Consider the following 15,575-nt stretch of genomic DNA (forward strand, 5'->3'; position numbering starts at 1 on the left):
ACACATTCTTTCTCTCTCTCTCCTTTTTCTCCCTCTATCCCTCTGAATATACCCCTTGTCCATCCTCTGGGTCCCCCCCACTTGTCTTTCTTCCTGGACCTCCTGTCCCATGATCCTCTCATATCCCTTTTGCCAATCACCTGTCCAGCTCTTGGCTCCATCCCTCCCCATCCTGTCTTCTCCTATCATTTTGGATCTCCCCCTCCCCCTCCAACTTTCAAATTCCTTACTCACTCTTCCTTCAGTTAGTCCTGACAAAGGGTCTTGGCCTGAAACGTCGACTGCACCTCTTCCTAGAGATGCTGCCTGGCCTGCTGCATTCACCAGCAACTTTTATGTGTGTAATTAGAACACCAATATCGTCAGTTTTGGGGTCGTCATTAAGGTTGTGCTGGTTGGATCAGGAACTGACTGGTTGAAAGGAAGAACCTGGAGGGGAGTGTGGGTCTTTAGGCTTCTGTACCTCCTGGCCAACAGTAATTGAGAGAGGATGATGTGGCCTGGAAAGTGGGGATTTTCATCACCAATACAGTTGGGAAATTCGTGATGTGGATTGTTAATCAGAAATTTACAACAATGATGAACTGGGAAGAAAAGTTGAGATGAGCAGCGGATATGCGTTTAAACAGAAGTCAAATCAACTGAGAGATCAGAATGAGTTGCAGTAATATTCCAGCATGGGGAGCTATGAGGGAGAAGGTGTGGCTGGAGGGCTGGTCCTAGGAGTTTTCCCAGTGTGGCTCCCACTGGGCTGAATGGCTGGTCTTTGCAGCGTACATGGTCCGTATTGGGGAGACATTAAGCACTTAAGAGACAAAAGCATTTAAAATCCCACTCCAGATATAGGATGTAATTAAACATCATTTTCCCCTATCATCAAGGTCTCTCCTAGGTGATAAGAAGTTGCTGTCAGATCCTGATGTTTTTACGATCCAGTTTCTTTGGAAGTCAAGAACGAGGCATAAACCAATTGCTTACGATCGCTTTATTAAGCGTTACAAAAATGAGGGGCCACAATATTGTCACAGTCAGCATGATGCTACTTCAGTTCGGGGTGTCAGAGTTCCAAGTTCAATCCCGATCTCCCCTGTAAGGAGCTTACACGTCTCCCACGGAATGTGCGGGTTTCCTCTGCGTGCCCTGGATTCCTCCCACAGTCGGTCAATTGGTCATTGTAAATTGTCCTGGGATTAGTTTACGGTTCAAGCAGTGGGTTGCTGGCATCGTGGCTCAAAGACCCAGAAGGGCAAAATCTGTGCGGAATCGCTAAATAAATAAATAAATAGCACAACGAGAGATTGAGAGTCCTGACAAGTTGCATCTCCATCTGGTATGGGAGCTGTCGAGCATCAGACCAGAAGCCCCTACAAGGGACTGTGAGAACAGCTGAGAGGATCATAGGGGTCTCCCTACCATCCATCGGGGACATTTATCAGGAGCGCTGTATACACAGGGCCCTTAGTATTATTAAGGATCCCACCCACCCATCCAGCATCCTCTTTGACTTTCTACCATCAGGCAGGAGACTACGGTGTATAAAAACAAGAACGGTTAGGGTAAGAAACAGTTTCTTTCCCCAGGCCTTAAGGCTTCTGAACTTCCTGCCACATGGCCTTCCAAGTGTCACTGGTTAACTTGTTCCATACTTTCCAATAGTTAATATTAATGTAATTGATCTGTAGATTTTATCCTTAATTTCATCAGTTATTGTGTGTTATGAGTACTACTGTGCTTTACACTCTGGTTCAAAGAAACATTCTTTCATTTCTATATACATTATATACACATATATAGTTAAATGACAATAAACTTGACTTGAAAAAAAGTGGTATAATTTTCTTATACCAGACTGCTGATAGTGAGCATTCCATCTGAATTCCATTCCTTAAATTAATCTGTAAGCTAGCACCTATTCAAATAATGCAATACCCAAGTAAGGTAAGTAAGGGATGCCATTACTTACTCTTTCTAAACCTGCAGCAATATTTTTAATCTCTTTTTTATTTCCTGTAACACCACAGCATGGGAATAAAATTAATGGAAAACAAGCTCCTTCTTTAAATGCACAAATGAATCAAGCTGGGTGGGAGCACTCAATTGTGGTAGGCATTTGGCACCAGAAATTGTTTTCTGAAATCCCATGTGTTTTTCAAACTTTTTCTTGAGCTTGTGTACTGAACTTCGGATCTCACCACCACTGGGGGAATCGGGAAGGTCTCTCTACATGTAGATCTAAGTGCCCCTTGTGGTATATTAAACCCTGACCCCAGTGTGAACTTGCTGGTGTTTTACCAGGCTGGACGACCGAGTGAAGCCCTTCTCACACTCAGAACAAGTGAAGAGCTTCACAGCCCTGTGAACTTGCTGGTGTCTGGACAGGTAACAGGAATTGCTGAACCCTTTCCCACACTTGGAGCAGACGAATGGCTTCTCCCCAGTGTGAGTTTGCAGATGAGTCACCAGGTGACATGACTGGGTGAACCCCTTCCCACACTTAGAGCAGGTGAATGGCTTCTCCCCAGTGTGAACCCGCTGGTGTGTCCTCAGGTTCGACAACTGAGCAAAACCCTTCCCACACTCAGAGCAGATGAACGGTTTCTCCCCACTGTGAACTCTCTGGTGAGTCAACAGGGAAGATGGTTGAGTGAATCCCTTCCCACAGGCTAAGCAAATGAACGGTTTCTCCCCGGTGTGAACTCGCTGGTGTGTTCGCAGGTTGGACAACTGAGTGAACCCCTTCCCACACTCTGAGCAGATGAACGGTTTCTCCCCAGTGTGAAGTCGCTGGTGTATCAGTAGGTAAGATTGTTCAGTAAATCCCTTCCCACACTCGGAGCAGGTGAACGGTTTCTCCCCGGTGTGAATCCGCTGGTGCTTTAACACTTCAGACGAACGGGTGAATCCCTTCCCACACTCGGAGCAGGTGAACGGTCTCTCTTCAGTGTGGATCCGCTGGTGATTCAGCAGGTCACATGAATGAGTGAACCCCTTCCCACAGTCGGAGCAGGTGAAAGGCTTCACCCCGCTGTGCAGCTGCTGGTGTCTCAACAGGTAACGGGAATCCGTGAATGCCTTACCACACTCGGAGCAGGTGAACGGCCTCTCCCCGGTGTGCATTCGCTGGTGGGTTGTCAGGTGAGATGACTGAGTGAATCCCTTCCCACATTCAGAGCAGATGAAAGGCCTCTCCCCCCGGTGAACACGCTGGTGTGTAAACATGTTGGATAACTGAGTGAATCCCTTCCCACACTCAGAGCAGATGTACGGTTTCTCCCCGGTGTGGACTCGCTTGTGGTTGACCAAATTTGACAACTGCGTAAACCCCTTCCCACACTCAGAGCAAGTAAATGGCTTCTCTCCCGTGTGAACTCGCCGGTGGCTCTGCAAATCAGATGAACGGCTGAACTCCTTCCCACACTCCGAGCAAGAGAACGGCTTCTCCCCGGTGTGAACTCGCTGGTGCTTCATCAGTTCCGATGACTGGGTGAACCCCTTCCCGCACTCAGAGCAGGTGAACGGTTTCTCCCCGGTGTGGATCCGCAGGTGGACCACGAAGTTGGAGCGGTAGGCGAACAGTTTTCCGCAGTCAGGGCAGGTGAACGGCTTCTCCCCGGTGTGAACCCGCTGGTGTGTGATCAGATTGCTCGATTGCTTGAAGCGTTTCCCGCAGCTGGGGCACTGATAGGGGTTCATGGCTGTGGAGTCAGGAGTGTGTGAACGGCGGGGCTGACAGAGGGGAGGTTTGTAAATCTGTTACCTCCTTCCCGGACACACTGCGGCTGAAAGTCCAACCATGGCCCACTGAACAAGGGACGCTCGGATTGCGGATGAAATCGACCCCGACACGGGACCTGGGCCCGAACCCAGTCTTGAAGAGAATTAGGACCAAGCCAGGCCCCAGCTACACGGCTACGGAGAGTGTCGATATTCCACCGTCTCCCCCCGACCACCTACCGCACCCGAACCCGGCAGAATCCTCCGCTTCCCGCCGATGCCCTGACCAGTTTGCACTGCGTCACCAGGAAGGCGCACGCGTAGCGACAGCACGGCGGCGGATGGAGCTGTTTCTAACGTACCAGGAATTATGGGTAGCTCGCCGGCCATTGATTTTACTGTTACTACTAAAAGCGTCTGGATCGGAAGAAAGTTGGTTGGAAAGGATGTGGAGGAGAGGGTGGATTAGAAAATGTTAAAAAAAAAAATCAGAGGCAGGGAACAAACTGGAGACTGTAATGGGTGAAGATAAATAGCAGCTTTCTGGGAAATTGAAAACTAAGCATTGAATTGAGGATCATAGTGGCTTATAGTCCCGTGATAAAAGTAGATTTAAATAAATTAAGGAAGAGCTTGATGTATTACAGATTTTTGAACGTGGACCTGTTTCAGATATCATTTGGTTTAGGATAACTACAGATAAAAACGTTGACGCATTACCTCTTATCTTTAAGTCTTCGTGTTTTCACAGATAATAAACAATGAGAGAAAGCTTTGTGGTCAAAAATTGGGGGAAGAAGGAAAATAACAAGAAGAACAGTGAACGACAGTGGCTTTGGGTAGTAATCATAAGAATCATAATCAGGTTTAATATCACTGGCATATCGTTAAAATTTGTTGTCTCTACAATAGCAGTACAATACAATACATTATACAGGAAAATGTACATTACAGGGAGTATATATACTTAATATACTGAAAGCGGTGGCTGAAGAGAACGTGGATGCATTAGTAATAATCTTTCAATGATCACTAGATTCTGGAATTGCAAATGTCATTCCACACTCCAAGAAAGGAGAAAGGCAGAAGAAAGGAAATTATAGGCCAGTTAATCTGACCTCAGTGGTTGGGAAGATGTTGGAGTCAATTGTGAAGGATGTGGCTTCAGGTTACTTGCAAGCACATGATAAAACAGGCCACAGTCAGCATGGTTTCCTCAAGGAAAAAGTCTTACCTGATAAATCTTTTGGAATTCTCTAAAGAAATAACAAGCAGGATTGACAAAGGAGAATCAGTGGATGTTGTGTTCTTGGATTTTTGTTGTGTAAGTTAAGCAAATTTTGTTGTGTACATTGGTTAATATTGTGTACTTTTAACTGCTTAACAAGTTAAGAGCCATGGTATTACAGGAAAGATTCCAGTATGGATAGAACACTAGCTGATTGGTAGGAGGTAGAGTGGGAATAAAGGGAGCTTTTTCTGGTTGGTTGCCGGTGACTAGTGGTGTTCCTCAAGGGTCTGTGTTGGGACTGCTTCTTTTTACGTTATGTCAATGACCTCGATAATGGAATTGACGGCCTTGTTGCAAAGTTTGTGGATGATACAAAGATAGGTGGAAGGACAGGTAGTTTAGAGGAAGTTGAGAAGCTACAGAAGGACTTTGACAGATTAGGAGAATTGGCAAAGAAGTAGCAGATGGAATACTGTGTTGGAAAGTGTATGGTAAAGCACTTTGGTCAAAGAAATAAAAGGTAGATTATTTTCTAAATTGAGAGAATATTCAAAATCACAAGGTGCAAAAGGACTTGCGCAGGATTCCCTAGAGGATAATTGGCAGGTTGAGTCGGTGGTGAGGAAGGCAAATGCAATGTTAGCATTTATTTCGAGAACTAGAATATAAAAGCAAGGATGAAATGTTCCAGCTTTATGAACCACCGGTGAGAACTCACTTGGAATATTGTGAGTAGTTTTGGGCCGCTTATCTTAGAAAGAATGTGCTGATACTGCAGAAGGTTCAAAGAAGGTCCAGGATTGAACGGCTTATCATAGCAAGAGCGTTTAATGGCTCTGGGCCTGTATTCACTGGAATTCAGAAGAATGAGGGGTGACTTCATTAAAACCTATCAAATGATGACAGGCCTTGATAGAGTAGATGTGGAGAGGATGCTTCCTGGGGTGGGAGAGTCTAGGACCAGAGGACAGCCTCGAGAAAGAAGATGAGTAATTGTTCCATCTAGGGAGTGGTGAATCTGTGGAATTTGTTGGTACAGGCAGCTGTGGAGGCCAAGTCGTTCTGTATATTTAAGGCAGAGGTTGATTAGTCAGGGCATGAAAGGATACAGGAAGAAAGCAGGAGATTGGCCCTGGTGAGACCACACCTGGAGTATTGTGTACAGTTTTGGTCTCCAAATTTGAGGAAGGACATTCTTGCTATTGAGGGAGTGCAGTGTAGGTTCACGAGGTTAATTCCCGGCATGGCGGGACTGACATATATTGAAAGATTGGAGTGACTGGGCTTGTATACACTGGAATTTAGAAGGGTGAGAGGGGATCTGATTGAAACACATAAGATTATTAAGGGATTGGACACGCTAGAGGTAGGAAACATGTTCCCGATGTTGGGGGAGTCTAGAACCAGAGGCCACAGTTTAAGAATAAGGGGTAGACCATTTAGAATGGAGTTGAGGAAAAACTTTTTCACAGAGAGGGTTGTGGTTCTGTGGAATGCTCTGCCTCAGAGGCAGTGGAGGCCAATTCTCTGGATTCTTTCAAGAAAGAGTTAGATAGAGCTCTTAAAGATAGCGGAGTGAAGGGACATGGGGAGAAGGCAGGAACGGGGTACTGATTGTGGATGATCAGCCATGATCACAGCGAGAGGAAGTGCTGGCTTGAAGGGCTGAATGGCCGACTCCTGCACCTATTGTCTATTGAGAGGAAAAATGTATCAGCCATGATGAAATGGCAGAGCAGACTCGATGGGCCAAATAGTCTAATTCTGCTCCTATATCTTTGGGTCTTACATGATAAGTAGTTAAATTAAATTAGTGCAAAAATAGAAATAAAAAAGTAGTGAGGTGGTATTCATGGGTTGATGGCAGAGGGGAAGAAGCTGTTCCTGAATCACTGAGTGAGTGTCTTCAGGCTTCTGTACCTCCTCCCTGATGGTAGGAATGAGAACAAGGCTGGACCTGGGCGATAGCGTCCTTAATGATAGATGCCTCCTGTTTGAGGCATCGCTCCTTGAAGGTGTCCTGGGCACTGTGGAAGCCAGTTCCCATGGTGGAGCTGAGTTTACTTATTTCAATCCTGTGCAGTAACGTGCCCCCAACCCATAACAGGTGGTGATGCAGATATTAAAATGCTCTCCACAGTACATCTGTAGAAATTTGTGTCTGGTGACAGACCAAATATCCTCAAACTCCTAATGAAATATAGCCACCATCATGCCCTGGAACATATTACAGATAATTTAGATGAGAGGAAAGTTGTAGACAGTGAACATTTAAAAGTGTCTCGTGGTGGACCAAGAACAGATAGCTCATTGGTGTAGATTAGCTTTGATGGAAAGTAATTGCCAGATAGGGTTAATTTAGTTTATATGAGTTATCTCCTTTGAGTGTATCTTCCTAAAGTTTGTCAAAGACAAAATCGAGATTATTGTCATCTGCACAAGTGCATGTACAGTGGCATGCAAAATTTTGGGCACCACGGTCAAAATTTCTGTTACTGTGAATAGCTTAGCGAGTAAAAGATGAACTGATTTCCAAAAGGAATAAAGTTAAAGATGACACATTTCTTTAACATTTTAAGCAAGAAAACTTTTTTTATTTCCATCTTTTACAGTTTCAAAATAACAAAAAATGAAAAGGGCCTGAAGCAAAAGTTTGGGCACCCTGCATGGTCAGTACTTAGTAACACCCCCTTTGGTAAGTATCACAGCTTATAAACGCTTTCCGTAGCCAGCTAAGCGTCTTTCAATTCTTGTTTGGGGGATTTTCACCCAGTCTTCCTTGCAAAAGGGTTCCAGTTCTGTGAGATTCTTGGGCTGTCTTGCATGCACTGCTCGTTTGACGTCTATCCACAGATTCTCGATGAGGTTTAGGTCGGCAGACTGTGAGGGCCATGGCAAAACCTTCAGCTTGCACCTCTTGAGGTAGTCCATTGTGGATTTTGAGGAGTGTTTAGGATCATTATCCTGTTGTAGAAGCCAAAAAGTTCAATTCAAAAGGTTCAAAGGAACACCTAAACAAGCCTGATGCATTTTGGAAACAAGTCCTGGGGACCGATGAAATTAAAATAGAACTTTTTGGCCGCAATGAGCAAAGGTATGTTTGGAGAAAAAAGGGTGCAGAATTTAATGAAAAGAACCTCTCTCCAATTGTTAAGCACGGGGGTGGATCGATCACACTTTGGGCTTGTGTTGCAGCCAGTGGCACGGGGAGCATTTACTGGTAGAGGGAAGAATGAATTCAATTAAATACAGCAAATTCTGGAAGCAAACATCACACCGTCCGTAAAAAAGCCGAAGATGAAAAGAGGATGGCTTCTACAACAAGATAATAATCTTAAACACTCCTCAAAATCCACAATGGACTACCTCAAGAGGCGCAAGCTGAATGTTTTGCCATGGCCCTCACAGTCCCCCGACCTAAACATCATCGAGAATCTGTGGATAGACCTCAAAAGAGCAGTGCATGCAAGACGGCCCAAGAATCTCACAGAACTAGAAGCCTTTTGCAAGGAAAATTGGGCAAAAATCCCCCAAACAAGAATTGAAAGACTCTTAGCTGGCTACAGAAAGCGTTTACAAGCTGTGATACTTGCCAAAGGGGGTGTTACTAAGTACTGACCATGCAGGGTGCCCAAACTTCTGCTTCTGGCCCTTTTCCTTTTCAGTCATTTCGAAAATGTAAAAGATGGAAATAAAAAAGTTTTCTTGCTTAAAATGTTAAAGAAATGTGTCATCTTTAACTTTATGCCTTTTGGAAATCAGTTCATCTTTTACTCGCTTAGCTATTCACAGTAACAGAAATTTTGACCAGGGGTGCCCAGACTTTTGTGTGCCACTGTATGCATGGGTGCAATGAAAATCTTGCAGCAGCATTGCAGGCTCAAGAATCAGATAAGCAGCATTCAGAAGAAATAACATTTTTACAAGAAACCACACAATTAGAATATAGTAAATTTTAGTGCAAAGTAATTATACAGTCCAGTCTGACAGCCACTTTCTATATCATGTGGAATGCTGGCACTTCAAACTGTGTGCAGCAACATGTGATTTAATCCCAGCGGATCACAGGGCAATTTACAATCACCAGTTAATCTATCAGCCAGTACGATTTTGGAAAGTGGGAAGAAACTGGAGCAAGCAGAGGAAATCACGTGGTCACGGGGAGAAAACACAAACTCCTTACAGACTGGGGCAGGAAATGACCCGGGGTCACTGGGACTGTAAAGCATTGTGCTAGCCACTACACCACCATGCCAGATTACTGTATTACTTCCGGAGATTCAAAGAAGAGAATCTTGTCATATCAGAGCCTCAGTTATGGAAATATAAAAGGGTATTCACATGTTTATGTCAGTGTTAGGTAGACTATCTTTGAAAATAGGTACACTAATGTGAGTTTGAGCTGCTCTACCATCAGCAACCATTTTAGCTTACTTGCAGTGACTTGTGTGTATTCACCTCCTTTCACATCTGAATTAGTAATTAACAACGTTTGTTAACGACCTTCTCATTGAGCTCCCAGTGGTTCCTTATGGGAATCTCAGCAGGAATCAGAGTCTTTGATCACTCCAAGCAGCAGAAACCTGTTGGGAAGCAGACAGCACATCTTGGGTTAATTTCACAAAATAGTTAATTAAACTCTCTGCCATAATATGCTTATCAGCTTCTCTGAGGTCGAGAGCTCCTGGCAGTGACGTGGGTCACCCTGTTACCACCTCCAATGGCCTTTATCTTGTTTGTGGTTGCTCTGATGTGACACAAGATGACAGGAAGAGCCGTAGGCCATGGTACAACCTTCCTCATGATACTCACTCAGTCCTTGTTGATGATCCCATTCATTCATTCGGCTTGTCCTGATGACTCTGGGTGATGTGGACAATGGAAAGACCATTCAATATTCATCAATTGTCAAAATTCCCAATAAACATTCCCAGTGAGATGTGTTCCTCGGTCAGATTCAATGTGAGGTGCCAATCTCCATCTCAGAATACAGTCCTTGATTAGTTGTTGGTGTGTGTGGCTGTGGCTTTCCTTGTGGGAATAGTTTGAAAACTTGTCCACTATTACTAGTACATTGGGTATCCTCGACACCTTGGGAGAGTAATGTAGTCCATTTGTAGATGCAAAAATAGACCAGATGTCCACTCCAATGTGTCCTGGGGAATTTATCTGCTCGATAAGAAAGCAACATAATCTACGACTCTAGGCTCCATCACTCTTTAATGTCCCAGCATTCTCCATTCAGAACAACATTTCTTTGTTAGAGCATTGAATCTGCATCTCTCAAATAGCCTCTATGTTTGCCTGTTCACTCCAGATGCTCTCTGTACTTCTTTTAATTTTTTGAGTTAAAAAAAAACTTCTTTGACCTAACCCATGCTGCCTTGTTGACAATTTCATCAGCGAATGCATTTGCAGTTTTCCCTTATTGTCATTTTGTAGTGGTGTTTTACCGTTATTAGATAACACTCATGAGTTCATTGTGATTCATACAGCCGTAAGAAATCCCCTTTGCCTCCACTAGTTTCCAAATCGTGAACAATTCCAGAAGCATATTGAGAATCAGTGGAGAGATTAGCTGATTTTCTTTGTGCCATCTTACAGGCTTCCAGTACTGGCTGTCACACTGCAGTACCAGGAACCAAGCTTCCCGATGCCAAGTGACACAATAGCCTCCACCAGATCTTGAAAGTTTCTCGAAAATAATAGAGGCAACCCCCAGAACAATTACACATAGAGAGCTAATGATATAAAGTACTGTACAAACAAGCACAAGAAAGTTAAACTACAAGAAAAGTAACAATTATACAGTCTAACCCAACACTACAGTCTCCATCACCCTGAGAGGGTCTATCTGCATGTGGATATATATTCCGCCCAGACATTTTCAAACCTTGTCCCTAGTGTGAACTTGCTGGTGTTTTACCAGGTTAGATGACCGAATGAACCTCTTCCCACACTCAGAACAGGTGAACAGCTTCTCCCGGGTGTGAACTTGCTTGTGTTTCTTCAGGCTGCATCGTTGAGTGAATCCCCTGCCACACTCCGAGCAGATGAACGGTTTCTCCCCGGTGTGGATTCGCTGGTGGGTCTCCAGATAAGGTCGTTTATTAAATCCCTTCCCACACACTGAGCATTTGAATGGTTTCTCCCCAGTGTGAATTCGCTGGTGGGTCACCAGATAAGGTCGTTTATTAAATCCCTTCCCACACTCCGAGCAGATGAACGGTTTCTCCCCAGTGTGAATTCGCTGGTGAGTCAACAGGGAAGATGGCTGAGTGAATCCCTTCCCACACTCAGAGCAGATAAAAGGTTTCTCCCCGGTGTGAACTCGCTGGTGAGTTCGCAGATTGGACAACTGAGTGAATCGTTTCCCACACTCTGAGCAGATGAAGGGTTTCTCCCCAGTGTGAAGTCGCTGGTGAGACTTCAGGTTGTTTATCTGAGTAAAACTCTTCCCACACTCAGAGCAGACGTACGGTTTCTCCCCCGTGTGAACACGCTGGTGTCTCGTCAGGTAATGTTGTTCTGTGAATCCCTTCCCACACACGGAGCAGGTGAACGGTCTCTCCTCGGCGTGTACCTGCTGGTGTTTCAGCAGGTCACATGAATGAGTGAACCCCTTCCCACAGTCGGAGCAGATGAACGGCTTCACCCCGCTGTGCAGCTGCTGGTGTCTCAACAGGTAACGGGAATCCGTGAATGCCTTACCACACTCGGAGCAGGTGAACGGCCTCTCCCCGGTGTGCATTCGCTGGTGGGTCGTCAGGTGAGATGACTGAGTGAATCCCTTCCCACATTCAGAGCAGATGAAAGGCCTCTCCCCTCGGTGAACTCGCTGGTGTGTAAACATGTTGGATAACTGAGTGAATCCCTTCCCACACTCAGAGCAGATGTACGGTTTCTCCCCGGTGTGGACTCGCTTGTGGTTGACCAAATTTGACAACTGCGTAAACCCCTTCCCACACTCAGAGCAAGTAAATGGCTTCTCCCCCGTGTGAACTCGCCGGTGGCTCTGCAGAGCAGATGAACGGCTGAACTCCTTCCCACACTCCGAGCAAGAGAACGGCTTCTCCCCGGTGTGAACTCGCTGGTGCTTCATCAGTTCCGATGACTGTGTGAACCCCTTCCCGCACTCAGAGCAGGTGAACGGTTTCTCCCCGGTGTGGATCCGCAGGTGGACCACAAAGTTGGAGCGGTAGGCGAACAGTTTTCCGCAGTCAGGGCAGGTGAACGGCTTCTCCCCGGTGTGAACCCGCTGGTGTGTGATCAGATTGCTCGATTGCTTGAAGCGTTTCCCGCAGCTGGGGCACTGATAGGGGTTCATGGCTGTGGAGTCAGGAGTGTGTGAACGGCGGGGCTGACAGAGGGGAGGTTTGTAAATCTGCTACCTTCTTCCCCGATACACTGCGGCTGAAAGTCCAACCGCAACCCACTGGAGACTGGGACGCTCGGGAGCTGAGCCCCAGGTTGCGGATGAAATCGACCTCGGCACTGGACCTGGGCCCGAACGCAGACTTGGAGAGAATAGGACCAGGCTAGGACCCGGCCGAACGCGGCTACGGAGAGTGTCGATATTCCACCGTCTCTCCCCCGACCGCCTACCGCACCCGACCCCAGGAGGATCCTCCACTTCCCGCCGATGCCCTGACCAGGATGTACTGCGTCACCGGGAAGACGCACGCGTACCGATGGCGCTGCGGGGGATGGAGCTGTTTCTAGCACGCCTGGCATTATGGGTATCTAACCGGCCATTGATCTCTCTCTCTCTCTCTCTCTCTCTCTCTCTCTCTCTCTCTCTCTCTCTCTCTCTCTCTGTGTCTCTCTCTCTCTCTCTCTCTCTCTCTCTCTCTCTCTCTCTCTCTCCCCTCTCTCTCTCTCTCCCCCCCCCTCAATTTTTGTGTTGCAATAAAGTAGATTATTTGGTGTTGCGGACCGGAAGGTTGTGGAGGTTAATAAGAGTGACGGGAAGTGGGGATAAAATCGGAGGTAATGAACGAACTGGACATGGTATAGGGTGACAGTAGTGTATGGAGGGACGAGAATAGTAGCTTTTCGAGAAACGGAAAAATTAAGCATTGAATTGAGGATTGTGGTGGTTTATAGCCCCGTGATAAAGGCAGAAATGTCGAGTGAGTATCTTCAGTCTCCAGTAACTCCTCCTTGATTGTAGCAATGAAGAGAGGGCGAGTCCTGGGTGATACTTAAAGATCGATGCCGTCTTTTTGAGGCATCACCTTTTGAAGGCGTCCTTTGTGCTGGGGAGGCGAGTGCCCATGAAGCATCTGACTGAGTTTACAACTTTCTACAGTCTTTTCTGATCCTGTGCAGTGCCCTTCATACCAGACGGTGATGTAACCAGTTTGAGGACTCTCCGTGGTACATCGGTAGAAACCTATGACTATGTACTGAAGTCTGTGTCAATGTTATTACCATCGAAATACAGTGATATTAGTGTCAGTGTGTAAAGCACGTGAGTTCCTTTTTAAAGGATTTATAGATTATTGATAAACAAAAAAGTGTTACTTTCATGGCGGATGTGGTGTATCATTCTAAAAGAAGGACAAAAAAAATAATATGATATTAAAAGCTACAGAAAAACATATAGAGATAGAAGAGTTAACTCTAAAATTATTAACGATGCTTTACTGTTGGTCATGGTCTTTCTAATCTTACGATGGAATGCCAGAAGTTTGTAAGCAATTGGCCAAGAAGTTCAGAAATTTGATGAAGATTTATCAAATAAAACTGGTGTTTTATGCTTACTGAAAATCTAGCTGAAATCTTTTCTGAGGTTTAAGCCACAAAGTTATGTTGATATAAGGTGTGATCGGAAAATGCGTATAAAGGAGGAGAGGTTACCTTCGTTAAAAAATGGGATAGCACTTTGAGTTTTGAAAATTGGAGCTGTTTATGAGTCTCTGCTGGTTGAGAGTGGTGGAAAGAGTAGTAAAGTAAAGATAATAAAGTATTATAATCATTGTGAAAGGTTATATATATATATAACCTGATATATTGGAAATTGGGGTGGAAATGGCAATAATAAGGCTTTATGGTGTGGGGATTTTGATGTGCATAGTACAATGTAATGTCACAAATGTCACTGGGATGGTGCTGGAGGACTCTCTGGAAGAAAAGTGTTTGGTGTGATTGAATGGAGGCAGGAGTACAAGGATAAATCTACTTAACAACACTGTAGATGCTTGCTCCTATCTGAGGATACAGCAAGTGCCTTCTCACCATAACCTTTGAAGCTCTGACCAATCAGGAAACTATCAATATTTCTTTAAATATACCCATGGGCTTGGCCTCCACCGCAGTCTATGGCAGAGCATTCCGCAGATTCACTCCTCACTGGCTAAAATAAATTCCTACCTCTGTTCTAAAGGGTCGCCCCTCAGTTTTGATGTTGTGCTCTCTAGTTCTGGACACCCCCACCATAGGAAGCATCTTCTCCACATCCACCCTATCCAGTCCTTCCAACATTCGGTAGGTTTCAATGAGATCCCCCTGCATTCCTATAAATTCCACTGAGTACAGGCCCCAGGCAGCCAAAAGCTCCTTATCTGTTAACCCCTTTGTTCCTGGAATCATCTTCATGAACCTCCTATGGACTCTCTCTAATGACAATACATCCTTTCTGAGGTATGGAGCCCAAAAACTGTTGACAATACTCCCGGCGCAGCCTGACTAGTGTCTTATAAAGCCTCAGCATTATCACCTTGTTTTTATATTGTATTCCCCTTGAAATACATACCAACATTGCATTTGCCTTCTTCACCACAGTCTGAACCTGTGAATTAACCTTCTGGGAGTCTTGCACGAGGACTACTAAGACCCTTTGCACCTCTGATGTTTGAATTTTCATCCCATTTAGATAATAGTCTGCACTTTTTTTCCTTCTACCAAAATGCATTTTCATACATTTTCAAACACTGTATTCCATCTGCCACTTTTTTGCCCATTGTTCCAACTTGTCTATGTCATTCTGCAATTGCATTGCTTCCTCAACACTACCTACCCCTCCACCTATCTTTGTATCATCTGTGAGTGTCATGTAGCAGGAATGAGTGCTGTTGCTATTTCAAAGGAAAAAGTGCTAGGCAAATCCATTCCATTACCTAAATCATTGACAAACAATGTGGAAAGTAGCAGGTCCCAATACTGACCCCTGAGGAACACCATCAGTCACTGGCAACCAACCAGAAAATGTCCCTTTTATTCCCACTTGCTGCCTCCTGCCTGTCAGCCATTCCTCTATCCACGCCAGTATCTTTCCTGTGATGCCATATAATTTATCTTGTTGAGCATCCTCATGCGTGGCATCTTATCAAATGCCTTTTGAAAATCCAAATAAATGACATCCACTGCTTCTCCTTTGCCCACACTGCTTCTAACTTCCTCAAAGAACTCTAACAGATTTTTCGGGCAACATTTCTCTTAATAGAAACCATGCTGACTTTCACTTATTTTATCATTACTCTCCAAGTACCATGAAACCTCATCCTTAATAATTGACTCCAACACTTTCCCAACCACTGAGGTTAGGCTAACTAATTCCCTTTCTTTTGCCTTCCTTCCTTCTGAAAGAGTGGAGTGACATTTGCAATTTTCCAGTCCTCCAGAACTA

The 15,575-nt window shown here is 45.1% G+C and overlaps 1 protein-coding gene across 2 annotated transcripts in view; it reads right to left on the minus strand.

Annotated features, from left to right (window-relative positions):
- Positions 1-12,465, minus strand: part of LOC140204029 (uncharacterized) — a 62,741-nt gene extending 50,276 nt beyond the window's left edge. Inside the window, exons 1-2 of one of the 2 annotated variants that reach the window (XM_072270275.1) lie at positions 10,906-12,465; positions 892-3,670 (exon numbers count right to left, since the gene is read on the minus strand). In XM_072270275.1, the coding sequence (XP_072126376.1) occupies positions 2,254-3,670; positions 10,906-12,272 (2,784 nt within the window). In that variant the 5' untranslated portion in view covers positions 12,273-12,465 and the 3' untranslated portion in view covers positions 892-2,253. Of the gene's footprint in view, positions 1-891; positions 4,018-10,905 lie in introns of those variants that run through there. The other variant, XM_072270271.1, reaches the window with a different exon arrangement.
- Between the last annotated feature and the right edge of the window lie 3,110 nt (positions 12,466-15,575).

The sequence above is a fragment of the Mobula birostris genome, chromosome 10, assembly GCF_030028105.1.
Source record: "Mobula birostris isolate sMobBir1 chromosome 10, sMobBir1.hap1, whole genome shotgun sequence".
In the NCBI taxonomy this organism is placed as follows: Eukaryota; Metazoa; Chordata; class Chondrichthyes; order Myliobatiformes; family Myliobatidae; genus Mobula; species Mobula birostris.